The sequence below is a fragment of the Neoarius graeffei genome, chromosome 23 (assembly GCF_027579695.1).
Source record: "Neoarius graeffei isolate fNeoGra1 chromosome 23, fNeoGra1.pri, whole genome shotgun sequence".
NCBI lineage: Eukaryota > Metazoa > Chordata > Actinopteri > Siluriformes > Ariidae > Neoarius > Neoarius graeffei.
This window is the reverse complement of record NC_083591.1, coordinates 30,273,617-30,288,415: the sequence shown is the minus strand read 5'-3', so window position 1 is coordinate 30,288,415 and position 14,799 is coordinate 30,273,617. Positions and strand designations below refer to the sequence as shown.

The 14,799-nt window shown below is 39.7% G+C and overlaps 1 protein-coding gene across 5 annotated transcripts in view; it reads right to left on the bottom strand.

The window, feature by feature from the left end:
• The window catches only part of acsm3 (acyl-CoA synthetase medium chain family member 3), a 69,343-nt gene that overhangs the window by 20,311 nt on the left and 34,233 nt on the right, over nt 1-14,799 (bottom strand). For 3 of the 5 annotated variants that reach the window (XM_060906046.1, XM_060906044.1, XM_060906043.1), the window contains exons 10-12: nt 13,490-13,617; nt 6,316-6,415; nt 3,297-3,416 (exon numbers count right to left, since the gene is read on the bottom strand). In XM_060906046.1, the coding sequence (XP_060762029.1) occupies nt 3,297-3,416; nt 6,316-6,415; nt 13,490-13,617 (348 nt within the window). The remainder of the gene's footprint in view (nt 1-3,296; nt 3,417-6,315; nt 6,416-13,489; nt 13,618-14,799) is intronic. The other 2 variants (XM_060906048.1, XM_060906047.1) reach the window with 1 other exon arrangement.

Below are 14,799 nucleotides of genomic sequence, written 5' to 3'. Positions count from 1 at the left end.
TACTCCAGGACCAGGTTTAGGAACCTACGATTTAGGAAGTTAAAATATGATTTTCTTTGCAAAACATGACGTCTACTATGTCTGTTTTTCTCACAAAGCACAATATAATCCCAGGATAATTGAACTTCCATACCCAAGAGCTTTATAAAGCGAGCATCCTTCGCACCAGCTTTATGCTTACACACACACACACACACACACACACACACACACAGAACTGTGCAAAAGTCTTAGCCACTCTATTGTTTTTTAGTCCAAACTTTGTTATACATTTTTATTTTCTGACTTCTACGTGAAGGAACCAGTCCAAAAACACTTTAGATTTCTAAACATTAGTTTTCCAACACAAAATTAAAATGTTACAGAAAAAGGTCTGTACGTCAGTAAAGAAAGCAGCATATTACATAACAGACCACTTTTCAGGCAAAAACATAATGAAGGCTGCTGGGTTTTGCTGCAAAAATAAGAAGGAAGTGCGACAGTCAGAGTCTCCAAAAGGACTGTGGCTGATTCAAAGGGTCATCACACCAAACAGACTTTTTTCATGCATTACTGCCTACTGACCTTTATGAGATTTTTTTCAAAAATGTAGGAACATTTAATTTCATTATTTTTGAAGGCATCTTTGCTCTATAGCATTTCACTGCATGTGCCTAAGACTTTTGCACAGTACCGTGTGTATTATATTTCGACCCCTTGCGCATGATGTCACACGTCACGTGATAATTTCACCTGGGGGTCAGACACTGTCTTTTGTGTAAGCAAGGCTTAATCTGTCTTCATTATGGTTCATTTCTGCAATGTTTTTGGTTGTTCAAATAGATAAAAAGGTATTACCATCTTCCCGCTGTCAAGAAAAATGTTAACAAAGAGATGCAAATGGAGAAACGAGTGGTTAAAGAGAATACAATGAGAGGAGCGAAGTCTGAAAACACACATTGATACTTATTATTGTGAAAGCAATGTATACAGTAAATGATAGCGTGCAAATAGCTCTGTACCTACAGTGGTGCTTGAAAGTTTGTGAACCCTTCAGAATTTTCTGTATTTCTGCATAAATATGACCTAAAACATCATCAGATTTTCACACAAGTCCTAAAAGTAGATAAAGAGAACCCAGTTAAACAAATGAGACAAAATTATTATACTTGGTCATTTATTTATTGAGGAAAATTATCCAATATTACATATCTGTGAGTGGCAAAAGTATGTGAACCTTTGCTTTCAGTATCTGGTGTGACCCCCTTGTGTAGCAATAACTGCAACTAAACGTTTCCGGTAACTGTTGATCAGTCCTGCACACCGGCTTGGAGGAATTTTAGCCCATTCCTCCGTACAGAACAGCTTCAACTCTGGGATGTTGGTGGGTTTCCTCACATGAACTGCTCGCTTCAGGTCCTTCCACAACATTTCAATTGGATTAAGGTCAGGACTTTGACTTGGCCATTCCAAAACATTAACTTTATTCTTCTTTAACCATTCTTTGGTAGAACGACTTGCGTGCTTAGGGTCGTTGTCTTGCTGCATGACCCACCTTCTCTTGAGAATCAGTTCATAGACAGATGTCCTGACATTTTTCCTTTAAAATTTGCTGGTATAATTCAGAATTCATTGTTCCATCAATGATGGCAAGCCGTCCTGGCCCAGATGCAGCAAAACAGACCCAAACCACGATACTACCACCACCATGTTTCACAGATGGGATAAGGTTCTTATGCTGGAATGCAGTGTTATCCTTTCTCCAAACATGACGCTTTTCATTTAAACCAAAAAGTTCTATTTTGGCCTCATCCGTCCACAAAACATTTTTGCAATAACTTTCTGGCTTGTCCACGTGATCTTTAGCAAACTGCAGATGAGCAGCAATGTTCTTTTTGGAGAGCTGTGGCTTTCTCCTTGCAACCCTGCCATGCACACCATTGTTGTTCAGTGTTCTGATGGTGGACTCATGAACATTAGCCAATGTGAGAAAGGCCTTCGGTTGCTTAGAAGTTACCCTGGGGTCCTTTGTGACTTCGCCGACTATTACATGCCTTGCTCTTGGAGTGATCTTTGTTGGTCGACCACTCCTGGGGAGGGTAACTATGGTTTTGAATTTCCTCCATTTGTACACAATCTGTCTGTGGATTGGTGGAGTCCAAACTCTTTAGAGATGGTTCTGTAACCTTTTCCAGCCTGATGAGCATCAACAATGCTTTTTCTGAGATCCTCAGAAATCTCCTTTGTTCATGCCATGATACACTTCCACAAATGTGTGTTGTGAAGATCAGACTTTGATAGATCCCTGTTCTTTAAATAAAACAGGGTGCCCACTCACACCTGATTGTCATCCCATTGATTGAAAATGCCTGACTAATTTCACCTTCAAATTAACTGCTAATCCTAGAGGTTCACATACTTTTGCCACTCACAGATATGTAATATTGGATCATTTTCCTCAATAAATAAATGACCAAGTATAATATTTTTGTCTCATTTGTTTAACTGGGTTCTCTTTATCTACTTTTAGGACTTGTGTGAAACTCTGATGTTTTAGGTCATATTTATGCAGAAATATAGAAAATTCTAAAGGGTTCACAAACTTTCAAGCACCACTGTAGATGTCCGTGGGGTTGCTGAGACATGGAGGGCCGGAATACCACCCAGTCCACGGTTCAGGTCGGAGTCCTTTGAGAGTAAATGCTTTGGCTTCTGCAGCATTCTGTTCCCAAAAGCTGATGTCGTGAAAAAGTCTTTACACAAAGAAGGTATTCTTGCTTTTGTAGTTTTTTTTTTAAACTCTTCTTCCGTGTCGGGGCTCTTCGGGGAAAAAGTAGGTGTATTCCAACATGTAGCTAACGCTAGGCGACAAATCTGCACCGTCACTCCAGTTGTTGTTTCGAGGAATTTTGTACGGATCAGAACCTCTAATAAACTCTAATTTCCACGCATAGCTATCCTTCGCTTCTTTCTGACCAAGATTATCCAAGTAATTCGGTAGTAGAGCTTTTTTTAGCTGTAGTTTTCTTCAGACAACAGCAACAGATGCCAGACATCATCTCTTAGCTTCAGCAAGTTTGTTTGTCCCCCAGGTCTAGGATAGCGACGGTTGACAACGGAAATGTGACGTCAGTGCAAGGGGTCTCCCTCTATTATTATATATATTTGATGTTATTGACTATTCTACATGTTAATTACCTCTTTTAACAGACTAATTTTACTTTTGTTTTTTATGCATGATGCTTTGACTGATTTTTGCTTCCTGTCCATTATTGTTATTTATTGATTTGTGTGTGTGTGTGTGTGTGTGTGTGTACCTTGCGGGGGTATTTATATGGGGCTGTGACCTTCTTCACATGTGTCTGCAGTTGTTTGATTAGTTCATTTTGGTCTGCGTGTTTATATTCTGAAGTAAGCACTACAAATGCCTTCACTACCTGAGTAAGAGAAAGAAGGAAAAAGGAGAGAGAGAATGAGCTATAAAATTATAACATTCAAATTTCTCACTGGCATAAGATCCCAATGCAAATTAATTAACCAGTCAATCTTGAGCTTCCAACACCATATAAACCATATTTGATTTCATGCACAGTTTTCTGTATTAAGCTGCATGGATTTCTTTTTACTACTTCCTTTTTTTTCCCCCCCAAATTTGGTGTTGCATACATACTATGCATGTATACGCTACATACTACTAGCTAACTCTCCTCTACAAGAGCACAATTACCAACCGGGGAGGGTGAAGGCGAACGCGTGCTTCTTCCAAAACTCAAGTTAGCCAACTGCATCATTTCAAACTGCTGCTCTTGCTGCGTCACAGGGCTAAGCAGGATCTCTTTCCAATGGTTATTTACTGGTGTCAATTTTACTTACTTAAAGGTTACAAAAACAAACTGCGTATGTCCCAAATGTTTAGTTTGACAGCAAGAGTGTAGGGAGTTGGGGATGTCATGGCTCAGGTGGCTAAGGCGCCATACTATAAATCCGGGGACCCGGGTTCGATTCTGACCTGAGGTCATTTCCCAATCCCCCCCATGTCTCTCTCCCACTCATTTCCTGTCCTGTCTCTACACTGTCCTATCCAATAAAGGTGGGAAAAAAACCCCAAAAAAATCTAAGAGTGTAGGGAGTTGGATTAAATGCATTAACATGCTTCGGAAAATACATAGGACAGCTTTAGTAAAACATTTGCAGCATAAACAGCTCACATCTGCCTAGTGTCATGAAAAAGAACGATGGGACAGGTAGTTTTATTTTCCATACGAGACATTTCGTAAACGTTAGTTATTTTGAAAACCTGATTAAGTTTTTTTTTATTTTTTAAAATCTCTTAAAATATTTATATATGGATGGTTTCTGTTATTAGGTGATATATACACACAGCAAACTAAATAAAATAATTTTTTAAAATGCTAATGTGCAGCTTAATGACTCAAAAGGCCTAATTTCTCTCAAGTAGATATAGATATATTTCCTTTATTGATCCCAAGCTGGGAAATTCTCATGTTATAGCAGGAAGTTGGTTGTTTTACAGGTGAATGTGCATTAATAGCGCTTAAAAACAATTGCTATGAATAAAGATTTTCAAAAAATAATAATGATAAAAAAAAACTGTGCAAAAGTGGCAGTATTGAAAGGAAGATAAATAATTAATAATAATAAAAAAACAAATAAACTCTAAAAGGTCAAAAGTGTCACGTGGTGAAAAACAAAGGACTTGCCAGTGTTTAAAAGAAGCGATTGCACCATGTTGAGGGGAGGAGATAATCAAATTTATGCATTCCAAGATGCTTTTTGGGCGGCACGGTGGTGTAGTGGTTAGCACGGTCGCCTCACAGCAAGAAGGTCCTGGGTTCGAACCCAGTGGCCGGCGAGGGCCTTCCTGTGTGGAGTTTGCATGTTCTCCCCGTGTGGGTTCCCTCCGGGTTCCCCCACAATCCAAAGACATGCAGTTAGGTTGACGTGGGGCGGCCTTGGGCTGAGGTGCCCTTGAGCAAGGTATCTAACCCCTGACTGCTCCCCGGGCACTCTAGTGTGGCTGCCTACTACTCTGGATGAATTTCACTGTGCTTGAAGTGTGCATGTGACGAATAAAGGTTTCTTCTCTTCTGCTCACCACAGTTGTAAATAGTAGTTATCTGCGTTACTGCAGCCTTCTGATCAGAGTGAATGAAGGAACTGTATCAGACAGACAGTGGTTGTGAGGGATGAGGAATGTGCTTCATTAGAGCATGTTGGTTTAGAAATGCAAAACTACAGAGCAATACGCCAGCACCGAGGCATTTTCAGCGTGCGCTCCATAGCCAAACGTGACGACAGTTGTACGTGGAGTTTAAAAAATAAGCAAACAAATAAAAATCAGTACAGAGACTAATTTGCCCTGGACTCCTCAGATGAAAGTCTGACACGGAACATGTTAGGGTTTTTTTCACCTCTGGACCTCACCATCTCGAGATCAGTCCCCTTGTGTCACCCAGACGTTTGGGGGTGAGTCGCAGAAAAAAGAAAGGAACCCCACAATCTCCAGTTCGCAATCTTTATTCGCAAGTCCCCCAATACAATGAGAGAATACAGGGATTTTATATGTGTCTTATCTGTGTGGATGAAATGACATCACTGTTTGATATCTGTCTGTGTGTGTGTGTGTCTGTGGATATGGAGCTATGCTGTGTGTGTGTGTGTGTGTGTGTGAGTGAATGTGTGTATGTGTGTGCGTCGTAGGATGTCAGACTATGACAACAGTGACTAGGTCAGTAAACCTTGGACTGAGCAAAACACATCTTAATAAGCAATATATTTCATATTAGCAGATGTTCTAACATATCAACATTTACGCACAACCTTAGGTCAGAGATAGAATGTTCCAAAAGCTATCAGTATTACGTCTCGAGCAATGTGTCTAGCTTAGACAGAAGGTCACACAGTAACTTGGTCAAGTTACACAGAATTCAATGCCTTCTAGCTGAAATAGTAAAATAGAATAGAACAGAACAATATTAAAAATAAATCCTTACAATTTTGTCACAAAATAAATTACTGCCTTCTTGGTCAAGAATAAATACTTACAATTATTTATCCTTACAAAGGAATAAAACCTTACAGAACATTTTCCACAATTCAACTGTAACAAAAGCACATAACTTTGTCTGAATCAGTGCGATAGACAAAAATTCACAGAAATGACTTTTGTCACTTTCAAGTGCACCGGATTATTTTCAGAGAAACTAACAATAATCCAAAATATTCTTCACATTAAGTTCTCTTCTCACATTGGAAGTCTGTGTAAAAAATCCATACAAAACAAGGTATGGAATCAGGTTATTTCCAGTACATTACCTCTCCTCTGACTGGGTCAGGGCTGCTGACCACAGCTGACTCAGCCACAGCTTCATGTTCTATTAAAGCGTTCTCCACCTCAAATGGGCCAATACGATATCTGAGAAAGCCAATTATAAGAGAACGGGAGTAAATTACACAGTGAAATGGCAGTGTAATGCTATTAAACCCGTTAACTCCCAAAATCTGTCCAAGTGTCCAGTTTTAGATTCCTTACTGTCCAAATTACAGCTTTCCTATTAATTACAATGCAGTTACTGGCCATTTTATAGTAGACTTTAAAGTGCCATTCCACCATTGGATGTATTCTTTGGCATAAAATACAATATATTTTATGACAACATGACTAGACAGAGAAATCTTTTAGCTTCAAAATGATATATCAAACATAATTTTTTGACAACGACAATTATATTAATTTTGCGACCAAAGTCACCTACCCTTTTAATTTCCGTGCGGTAGTGAAACGTGATGTCATCGGCAGGTTCCCCTTCTTGTGTACCACGTGTCGGTCTATTTTTAGACCAGGAAACCCCCAAAGTGAGAGAGTCATTTCTCCTTGTATATGGGGGCCAAAAAAATTGCGAAAAATTGAGTTAATCTTTCAGTTAGCTAGATTTATTGGTATTAGCTAGATTTATTGGTATTATTTTTATCGCGTTCTATCCGCCATTGCTGATGATATGTGCCACGTCACACGGTACACAAGAAAGGGAACCTGCCGATGACATCATCTCATCTCATCATCTCTAGCCGCTTTATCCTTCTACAGGGTCGCAGGCAAGCTGGAGCCTATCCCAGCTGACTACGGGCGAAAGGCGGGGTACATCCTGGACAAGTCGCCAGGTCATCACAGGGCTGACACAGAGACACAGACAACCATTCACACTCACATTCACACCTACGGTCAATTTAGAGTCACCAGTTAACCTAACCTGCATGTCTTTGGACTGTGGGGGAAACCGGAGCACCCGGAGGAAACCCACGCGGACACGGGGAGAACATGCAAACTCCACACAGAAAGGCCCTCGCCGGCCCCGGGGCTCGAACCCAGGACCTTCTTGCTGTGAGGCGACAGCGCTAACCACTACACCACCGTGCCGCCCCCGATGACATCACGCGCGGAAATTAAAAGGGTAGGTGACTTTGGTCGCAAAATTAATATACTTGTCGTTGTCAAAAAATTATGTTTGATATATCATTTTGAAGCTAAAAGATTTCTCTATCTAGTGATACCATTTATATATGTTGTCAAAATATACTGTATTTTATGCCAAAGAATACATCCAATGGTGGAATGGCACTTTAATTTGAATAACTTAATAATAAGCTGGGAACTCAATGAGTTAAGAGCTTTAAAGGGGAACTGAAGGCAATTTTTTTTTATTAGCAAAATTCTATTTATCTCATTTTGTCACTCCTATAGCATGTTATGAGTGTCTGAAATATGCTATCAGTCCATATGTCAAAGCAATGGCCATAAACAAGATTCGTTGAGACTTGTGTGAGACATCGTAGGACGGAAGTAAAACATACAGCGGAAATCAAGAAAGTGACCGACATCTGCCAATGTTCCCTGTGTCCGAAATCACTCACTCATTCCCTACTCCCTCTCGAGGGAATTACTATATAGAGGACTATATAGTGAGCTCATTGGTAAAATGAGTAAAACACTTTCGGTCACTACTCCGTCGCGCTGGTATTTACGTCATTACTGTCACACAATTAAAACGTGCCAGATCAGTCGTCTGGTGGGTTTTCAAAATAATAAATATATGCATGGATTTTTGTGATAAATCCATATTATACTGAGCGCATTTCCAACATTAATCAATCAATACAAAGTACCTCCATCTTTCAGGGTTTTTTTTTTAAATATCAAGGCTGAATACTTTCTTCTTTGCTGCTGCCTTTTATTAAATCAAATTTGAGACTTTTAATTTGATTTCTTTCAGTGCAACCGCAATGCATGATGGAATACATAGCTTTGGTTAGTGAGCATCGTTGTACACTACTTTTCGTGATGCACTGTGGGATACTTTAAGTGCACTATATAGGGTGCAAATAATCCTCATTTAGGTTTCAGACAGCACTACAAAATGGCGTCCCCACTATATAGTGCCCTATGTAGTGAGTAGGGAGCGATTTCGGACACAGGGGTTGTCAAAAGATGCGCGCGCCCTCTTTCGAATGCTGACGTAAATCAAGCTGGAAGTTTTGTTTGTTTTGATAGCAGTCAGGAAAGTTTGAAAAAAGTAGGCAGTAATCGTCATTTAAACTCGTTTGTGTGCAATACTTCGTTTGGAAAACAGTTTTCAAAATGGCGGCACTGACACCTGGCTGACACTTCACGTTTCGAAGTCTCGCACAAGTCTCATGAAGATCGCACGGATAAGCGACGCCTGACATGGACCAAACTAACTAAATTCAACATGGCTAAAAACCAAATAGGCCGATAAGTATATTTAATTTCAATTAGTTGCCAAGACGAATCACGATAATCAGGTTACTAAAACCGAAAATGTAGTTGAATAACATGTTAATTAAGAAATAAAGCAAGTTTAAAAATGACTTCAGTTCCCCTTTAAAGGCCTATAGTGTATAATGAAAATTAAATTTTCTTCTTGTTTTTGTAGCCCCACGATAGACTGGTGACCTGTCCTGGGTGTACCCGGTCTCTCACCCGAAGTCAGCTGGCATTTGCTCCAGCTCACCCCAGACTTCTAATGGATAAGTGGTATAGAAAATGGATGGATGGATGGATGGATGGATGGATGTTTTTGTACAAGGCACAGCTTTTGACACGTTCCCTGTCCTGATGCAAAAACAGTAATCCTATTCACTTAAAACTCTGACAGTATGGACTGTCAACAAATACAATATTAATACAAGATCTGATATTTGCTTGACCTAAATGTGTATTTTATTACAATATAGAATGAAATATTATGAATAACTTAAAAACGCACCAAGTCTTGCCCGACAGTACGTGAAAAATACAGTCGTGTGAAAAAATAAGTACATCCCATGGAAATTGTAGACTTTTCTCAACATATTTAAACAAGCAAACATTTCACCCTTTAGACACAGTGCCCACAGATAAAGGTGATATCTTGAACAAAACAAGAAAAATTAGCTCTTTCAATCATTTATTCAACAAAAATATCAACAGATGTAATATTCTTCTATGGAGAAAGAAAAGTACACCCTTTGCTTCAGAAGCTAGTATTTCCCCTTTTAACAAAACTTATTGTAGGCATTTTGTATAATTGGCCACAAGTCTCTGGCATCGGCTTGCTGAAAACTTTGACCACCCTTCCATGCAAAATTCCTTCAGTTGCGAGATGTCTGAGGGTTTTCTTGCATGTACTACCCTTTTCAAATCTCCCCACAACATTTTAACGGAGTTCAAATCTGGGCTTTGACGAGGCCATTCCGTAACCTTCTGTTTCTTCTTTTTGAGCTATTCCTTGGTGGATTTGTTAGTGTGCTTAGGATCATTATCTTGTTGAAAAGGTCCACCTCCGGCTCAACTTTTGAACAGATGGCCTCACATTATCCTTAAAACACTCTTTGATATGATTTAGAATTCATAGTTGAATCAATGAATGCAAGCTTCCCAGTCTCTGAGGCAGCAAAGCAACCCCAAACCATAACATTTCCACCACCATGCTTCACAGTTGGTATGAGGTTCTTCTCCTGAAAAGGTGTTTTTGGTCTGTGCCACGTGTATTCTTACTGTGACCAAACAACTCGACCTTTGATTTGTCTGTTCAGAGCACATTATTCCAAAATGTTTGGTCTTTGCCTATATGTTCATTGGCAAACTGTAGTCTTGCTTTAACGGTCCTTTTGGACAGCAAAGGCTTTTTCCCGGTATGCCTCCCACGCAGGTCAAATTTGTCCAATCTCTTTCTGATTGTAGATGTATGCACTTTCAAACCAACAGTTCCAAGATTTCCATGCAGATCCAGTGATGAAACTTTGGGGTTCTTGGAGACTTCTTTTAGCATCAAACAGTCTGCTCTTGGGCTGAATTTGCTGGGGTGGCCAGTCCTGGACAAATCGGTAGTTGTTTGAAATCTATGCCACTTGTAGATGATTTTCCTTACAGTTGAAGGATTTATTTCTAATAATTCAGAGAGAGACAGACATTCTTAACTCCTCTGCCAGATTCACAGGCATCTACAACCTTTTCTCTGAGGTCCTTAGAGAGCTTTCTAGATCTTGGCATCAAAAACACACTTCAATATCAATGAGAACACCAGACCTGAGACATCAGGTTTAAATAAGATTGGTTCCACCTGCACCTCTACCAGCCGGAGGTTATGGGCGGCATGGTGGTGTAGTGGTTAGCACTGTCGCCTCACAGCAAGAAGGTTCCGGGTTCGAGCCCAGTGGCCGACGAAGGGGCCTTTCTGTGTGGAGTTTGCATGTTCTCCCCGTGTCTGTGTGGGTTTGCTCTGGTTTCCCCCACAGTTCAAAGACATGCAGTTAGGTTAACATGGGGTGGCCTTGGGCTGAAGTGCCCTTGAGCAAGGTACCTAACCCCTAGCTGACCTCCGGGTGCTGTAGTGTGGCTGCTCACTGCTCTGGGTGTGTGCATGCGCGTGTGTGGTCACTGCTTCAGATGGGTTAAATGCAGAGGATGAATTTCACTGTGCTTGACTGTGCATGTGACAAATAAGGGCTTCTTATTATTATTATAATCAGTAACACTTAATCTGGAACACTTGGTTCTAATTTTATGTACTAGAAAGTTTGATAAATGCAAGGGTGTCCTTAGTTTTTTCACTGATTTTTTTAAAACTTAAATTATGAAACTGACTACAAAATGTCGATTTTGTGTGTCATTTGTTGGAGATGTTACCTTTATCTGTAGGCATTGTATCAAAAGGATGAAATGTTTGCTTGTTTAAATACGTCGAGAAAAGTCCACAATTTCCATGGGATGTACTTTTTTTTTTTAAACATAACTGGTGGATCAATGATGGATCATACAGTCCTTCAATCAAAAGGTGCAGGTTCTTTATTAGTACCTAGATTAATGAAGACTACAGCAGAGGAAAGTCTTTTGAGACGGGTATTTCCTGAAGGTTTCTTCCTCATGTCATCTCAGGGAGAGTTTCCTTACCATTTATACCTCTGTCTTGCTCTAGTGATTTAAACCTACATCCAGATTTATGTAATGCTGGTTTGTGACTATCTCTACTGCTAAAAGCAATACACAAATAAAATGGAACTGAATTGAACATATACAGTATGAGATTAGTATGTGTATATATATATATATATATATATATATATATATATATATATATATAGTCAAAACCTTAAATCCTTGTTTTAACATCAAGATTGAGCTTCATCTATTCGACTTTTTTTTTTTATCTGTTATGTTTAATGCTATATAAAAATCTGTAAGGAACAATAAAGGGAAGCATCACACAAGGAAAAGCATTAAAGGTGCAGTACGAGATTTTGGAATAACGGTTCCCGCAAGCCATATTTTGAAAAGAAACACGCCCGCCCTCGCCATGCTCCCACCTCCCGCGTCTCCACCCATCCTCCCCCTCCCCCCGCGTCTCCACCCCCCTCCCTACCCGTGCCTCCAAAGCACATGAACGCGTATTGCCAGTTCCCAAGCGTTCATGGTTGTCGCGAGGACTGTTTGCATTAGCTCAGTGTGTTTCAACCACTGTTAGCGCGGAAGGAGAGATCATCAGGTGTGCTGTGGCGTCTTCTCAGGCAAGACTGAACAACATCGTGGTGAAAGTAACCAACTAACATGATTATCATTTCAAGAAATATTTGTCTGCATACTACATTAGAAGTTGACTTTTCACTTGTTTTCATACTTGTTATACCTAATCTAATTGTAGTAAGACTGATATGTTGGGGGTTCTGTAGCAGTTACCGCCCTAGCCCAAGCAGTGTTCATGGCTAAGGTTCATGTTGATAGCTCTAATCTGCATTTTACAATTGTTTTTTCGCGGAACAGTCCCAATTCATACATATACCGACCTAACATTACAGTCCGTATGGAATTATGTTACTGATGAATCTTGAAGGCGATTTTCTCATCCTAACTTTGCTAACTTTACGTCTACAATCTGAAAAGTTCTAGGCGGGCTTCGATGGTAAAAAAAAAAAAGCTGAAACTGGCAAACGAAAGTGTAATTCCTTTGGGTTATGACACTGTTGTATACAACGTTTTATTTATTTATTTATTTAGAGCTTCCATGAGGACAGCTGTAGCTCTGACTCGGACTATTCGCCTGGGCCGTCCACATCGAGAGCACAACAATATCGGGCTAGACGAGCACAGCGTCAAGCCATAGGAGCACGGAGGGTCAGAGGCAGAAGAGGCAGAGGTGGAAGAGGAAGAGTCAGGAAAAACGACCATCAAGGACGTAATACGACTATACGCGTTAGTATAACAATCCGTGTCAGCTAACTTTGCAAATCATGCTAACTTAGCAAAACCTACATTGTGGTCCGTATGATCGGTTATGCTCTCGCTGCCAGACAACACTGTCCTATCTGAAAATGTAATAAATACATAATGTTATCTTACCTATCGAGTAGAAACAGGGCCACCATTGCATCGGTTTGAAGTCCTTTTTGTTGTTTGAGTCGCCGCCAGCGGTCGAACGCTGCGCCAGTGTTCACTCTGGTCTTGACTCGTCCTTTTTCATAAAGTTTCCTGGCAGTTGCCTTTTCGAATACAGATTTTCGTTTTCTTTTTTGACCAGTTGTGTGCATCTGTTCTGCTATAGTGTTATGTAATTATTGTAGGCCAGTATCTAGATAAAATGGGCTAGTATGGTAGGCTATCTATCCGTTGCTTTGAAATGGCTTAGTTCACCTGGAGTGGTCCCTGCGCAAGGGTAGGGGCGGGGGTTGGGGGGTGGGTTTGGGGTCGCGGGCTTCAGTCTGATTGACGTGTCAGTATCCAATCATTTTGAGGTGGTTACCTCGATAGGATTTGATGGCATTTTTCCTTTATTTTACACTGTAGACTGGATTAAAATATTTCGTTTTTGGGTCAAACCTTCTATTGTACTGCTTGCAACATGGGTGTGAGGAGCTTTTCAAACAATATGGCAAAAAATACTCCTGAAAAAAATCTCGTACTGCACCTTTAAGTCATCATTTATGTCACCATTCTTACCCTGCAGACAGGATGACATCATCGGCTCTGCCGACAAACCACAGATATCCATCCTTGTCCATTATCCCTCTATCGCCTGTGAGGTAAAAATCACCACAGAAACACTCCGCTGTTTTCTCCGGCTCTCCCTAAAGGCAGTATGGCAAATTTCAGTACCGAAGTACTCACAGATATGACCATAAACTGTTTTTCCTAAACCGATCCTTGGGCTTTTACGAACAGGTCACATTTCTCTCTCCTATATTGTACAGGTCACCAAAATGCCATAAAGTGTGTTCACAATTGGGAAGAGTAAAAAAAAAATTGTATATATATATATATATATATATATATATATATATATATATATATATATATGAGTGATTCCACGCTTATGGGTACTGAAATGGGGACATGAACTTATTTTTAAAAATTCACCTAAAACCATTTCTTTTTTTACCATCAGGTCACAAAACATGTAATCTTTAATGAATGATATGTTAAAAGATAACTTTAATTTTCTGAGATGTAATAAAAACATATTTATATGCCAAAGTCAAGCCTATGAGTTCCAAAATGATGTCTGTTACATTACTTCTGTTACGATTGTCCATCTCGCGTCTGTTACAAATTAATTACAATCTAGCTATATACCATGTTAATCTTATTGAAAGAATGTGTATGTTTATTCTACTACACATGTTTATTAATTATATTTGCTAAAACATCACCTTCCTATGTTTCAAAAAGTAATTCTACATTGTTAAAATTGAGAATATATATGTCCACAACACTTCTGTTACGTTCTGACTTTGGCATATAAATATGTTTTTATTACATCTCAGAAAATTAAAGTTATCTTTTAACATATCATTCATTAAAGATTACATGTTTTGTGACCTGATGGTAAAAAAAAGAAATGGTTTTAGGTGAATTTTTAAAAATAAGTTCATGTCCCCATTTCAGTACCCACATATATATATATATATATATATATATATATATATATATATATATATATATATATATATATATATATATATATATATATATATATATATATATATATATATGGGTGGCGCGGTGGTGTAGTGGTTAGCGCTGTCGCATCACAGCAAGAAGGTCCTGGGTTCGAGCCCCGGGGCCGGCGAGGGCCTTTCTGTGCGGAGTTTGCATGTTCTCCCCGTGTCCGCGTGGGTTTCCTCCGGGTGCTCCGGTTTCCCCCACAGTCCAAAGACATGCAGGTTAGGTTAACTGGTGACTCTAAATTGACCGTAGGTGTGAGTGTGAATGGTTGTCTGTGTCTATGTGTCAGCCCTGTGATGACCTGG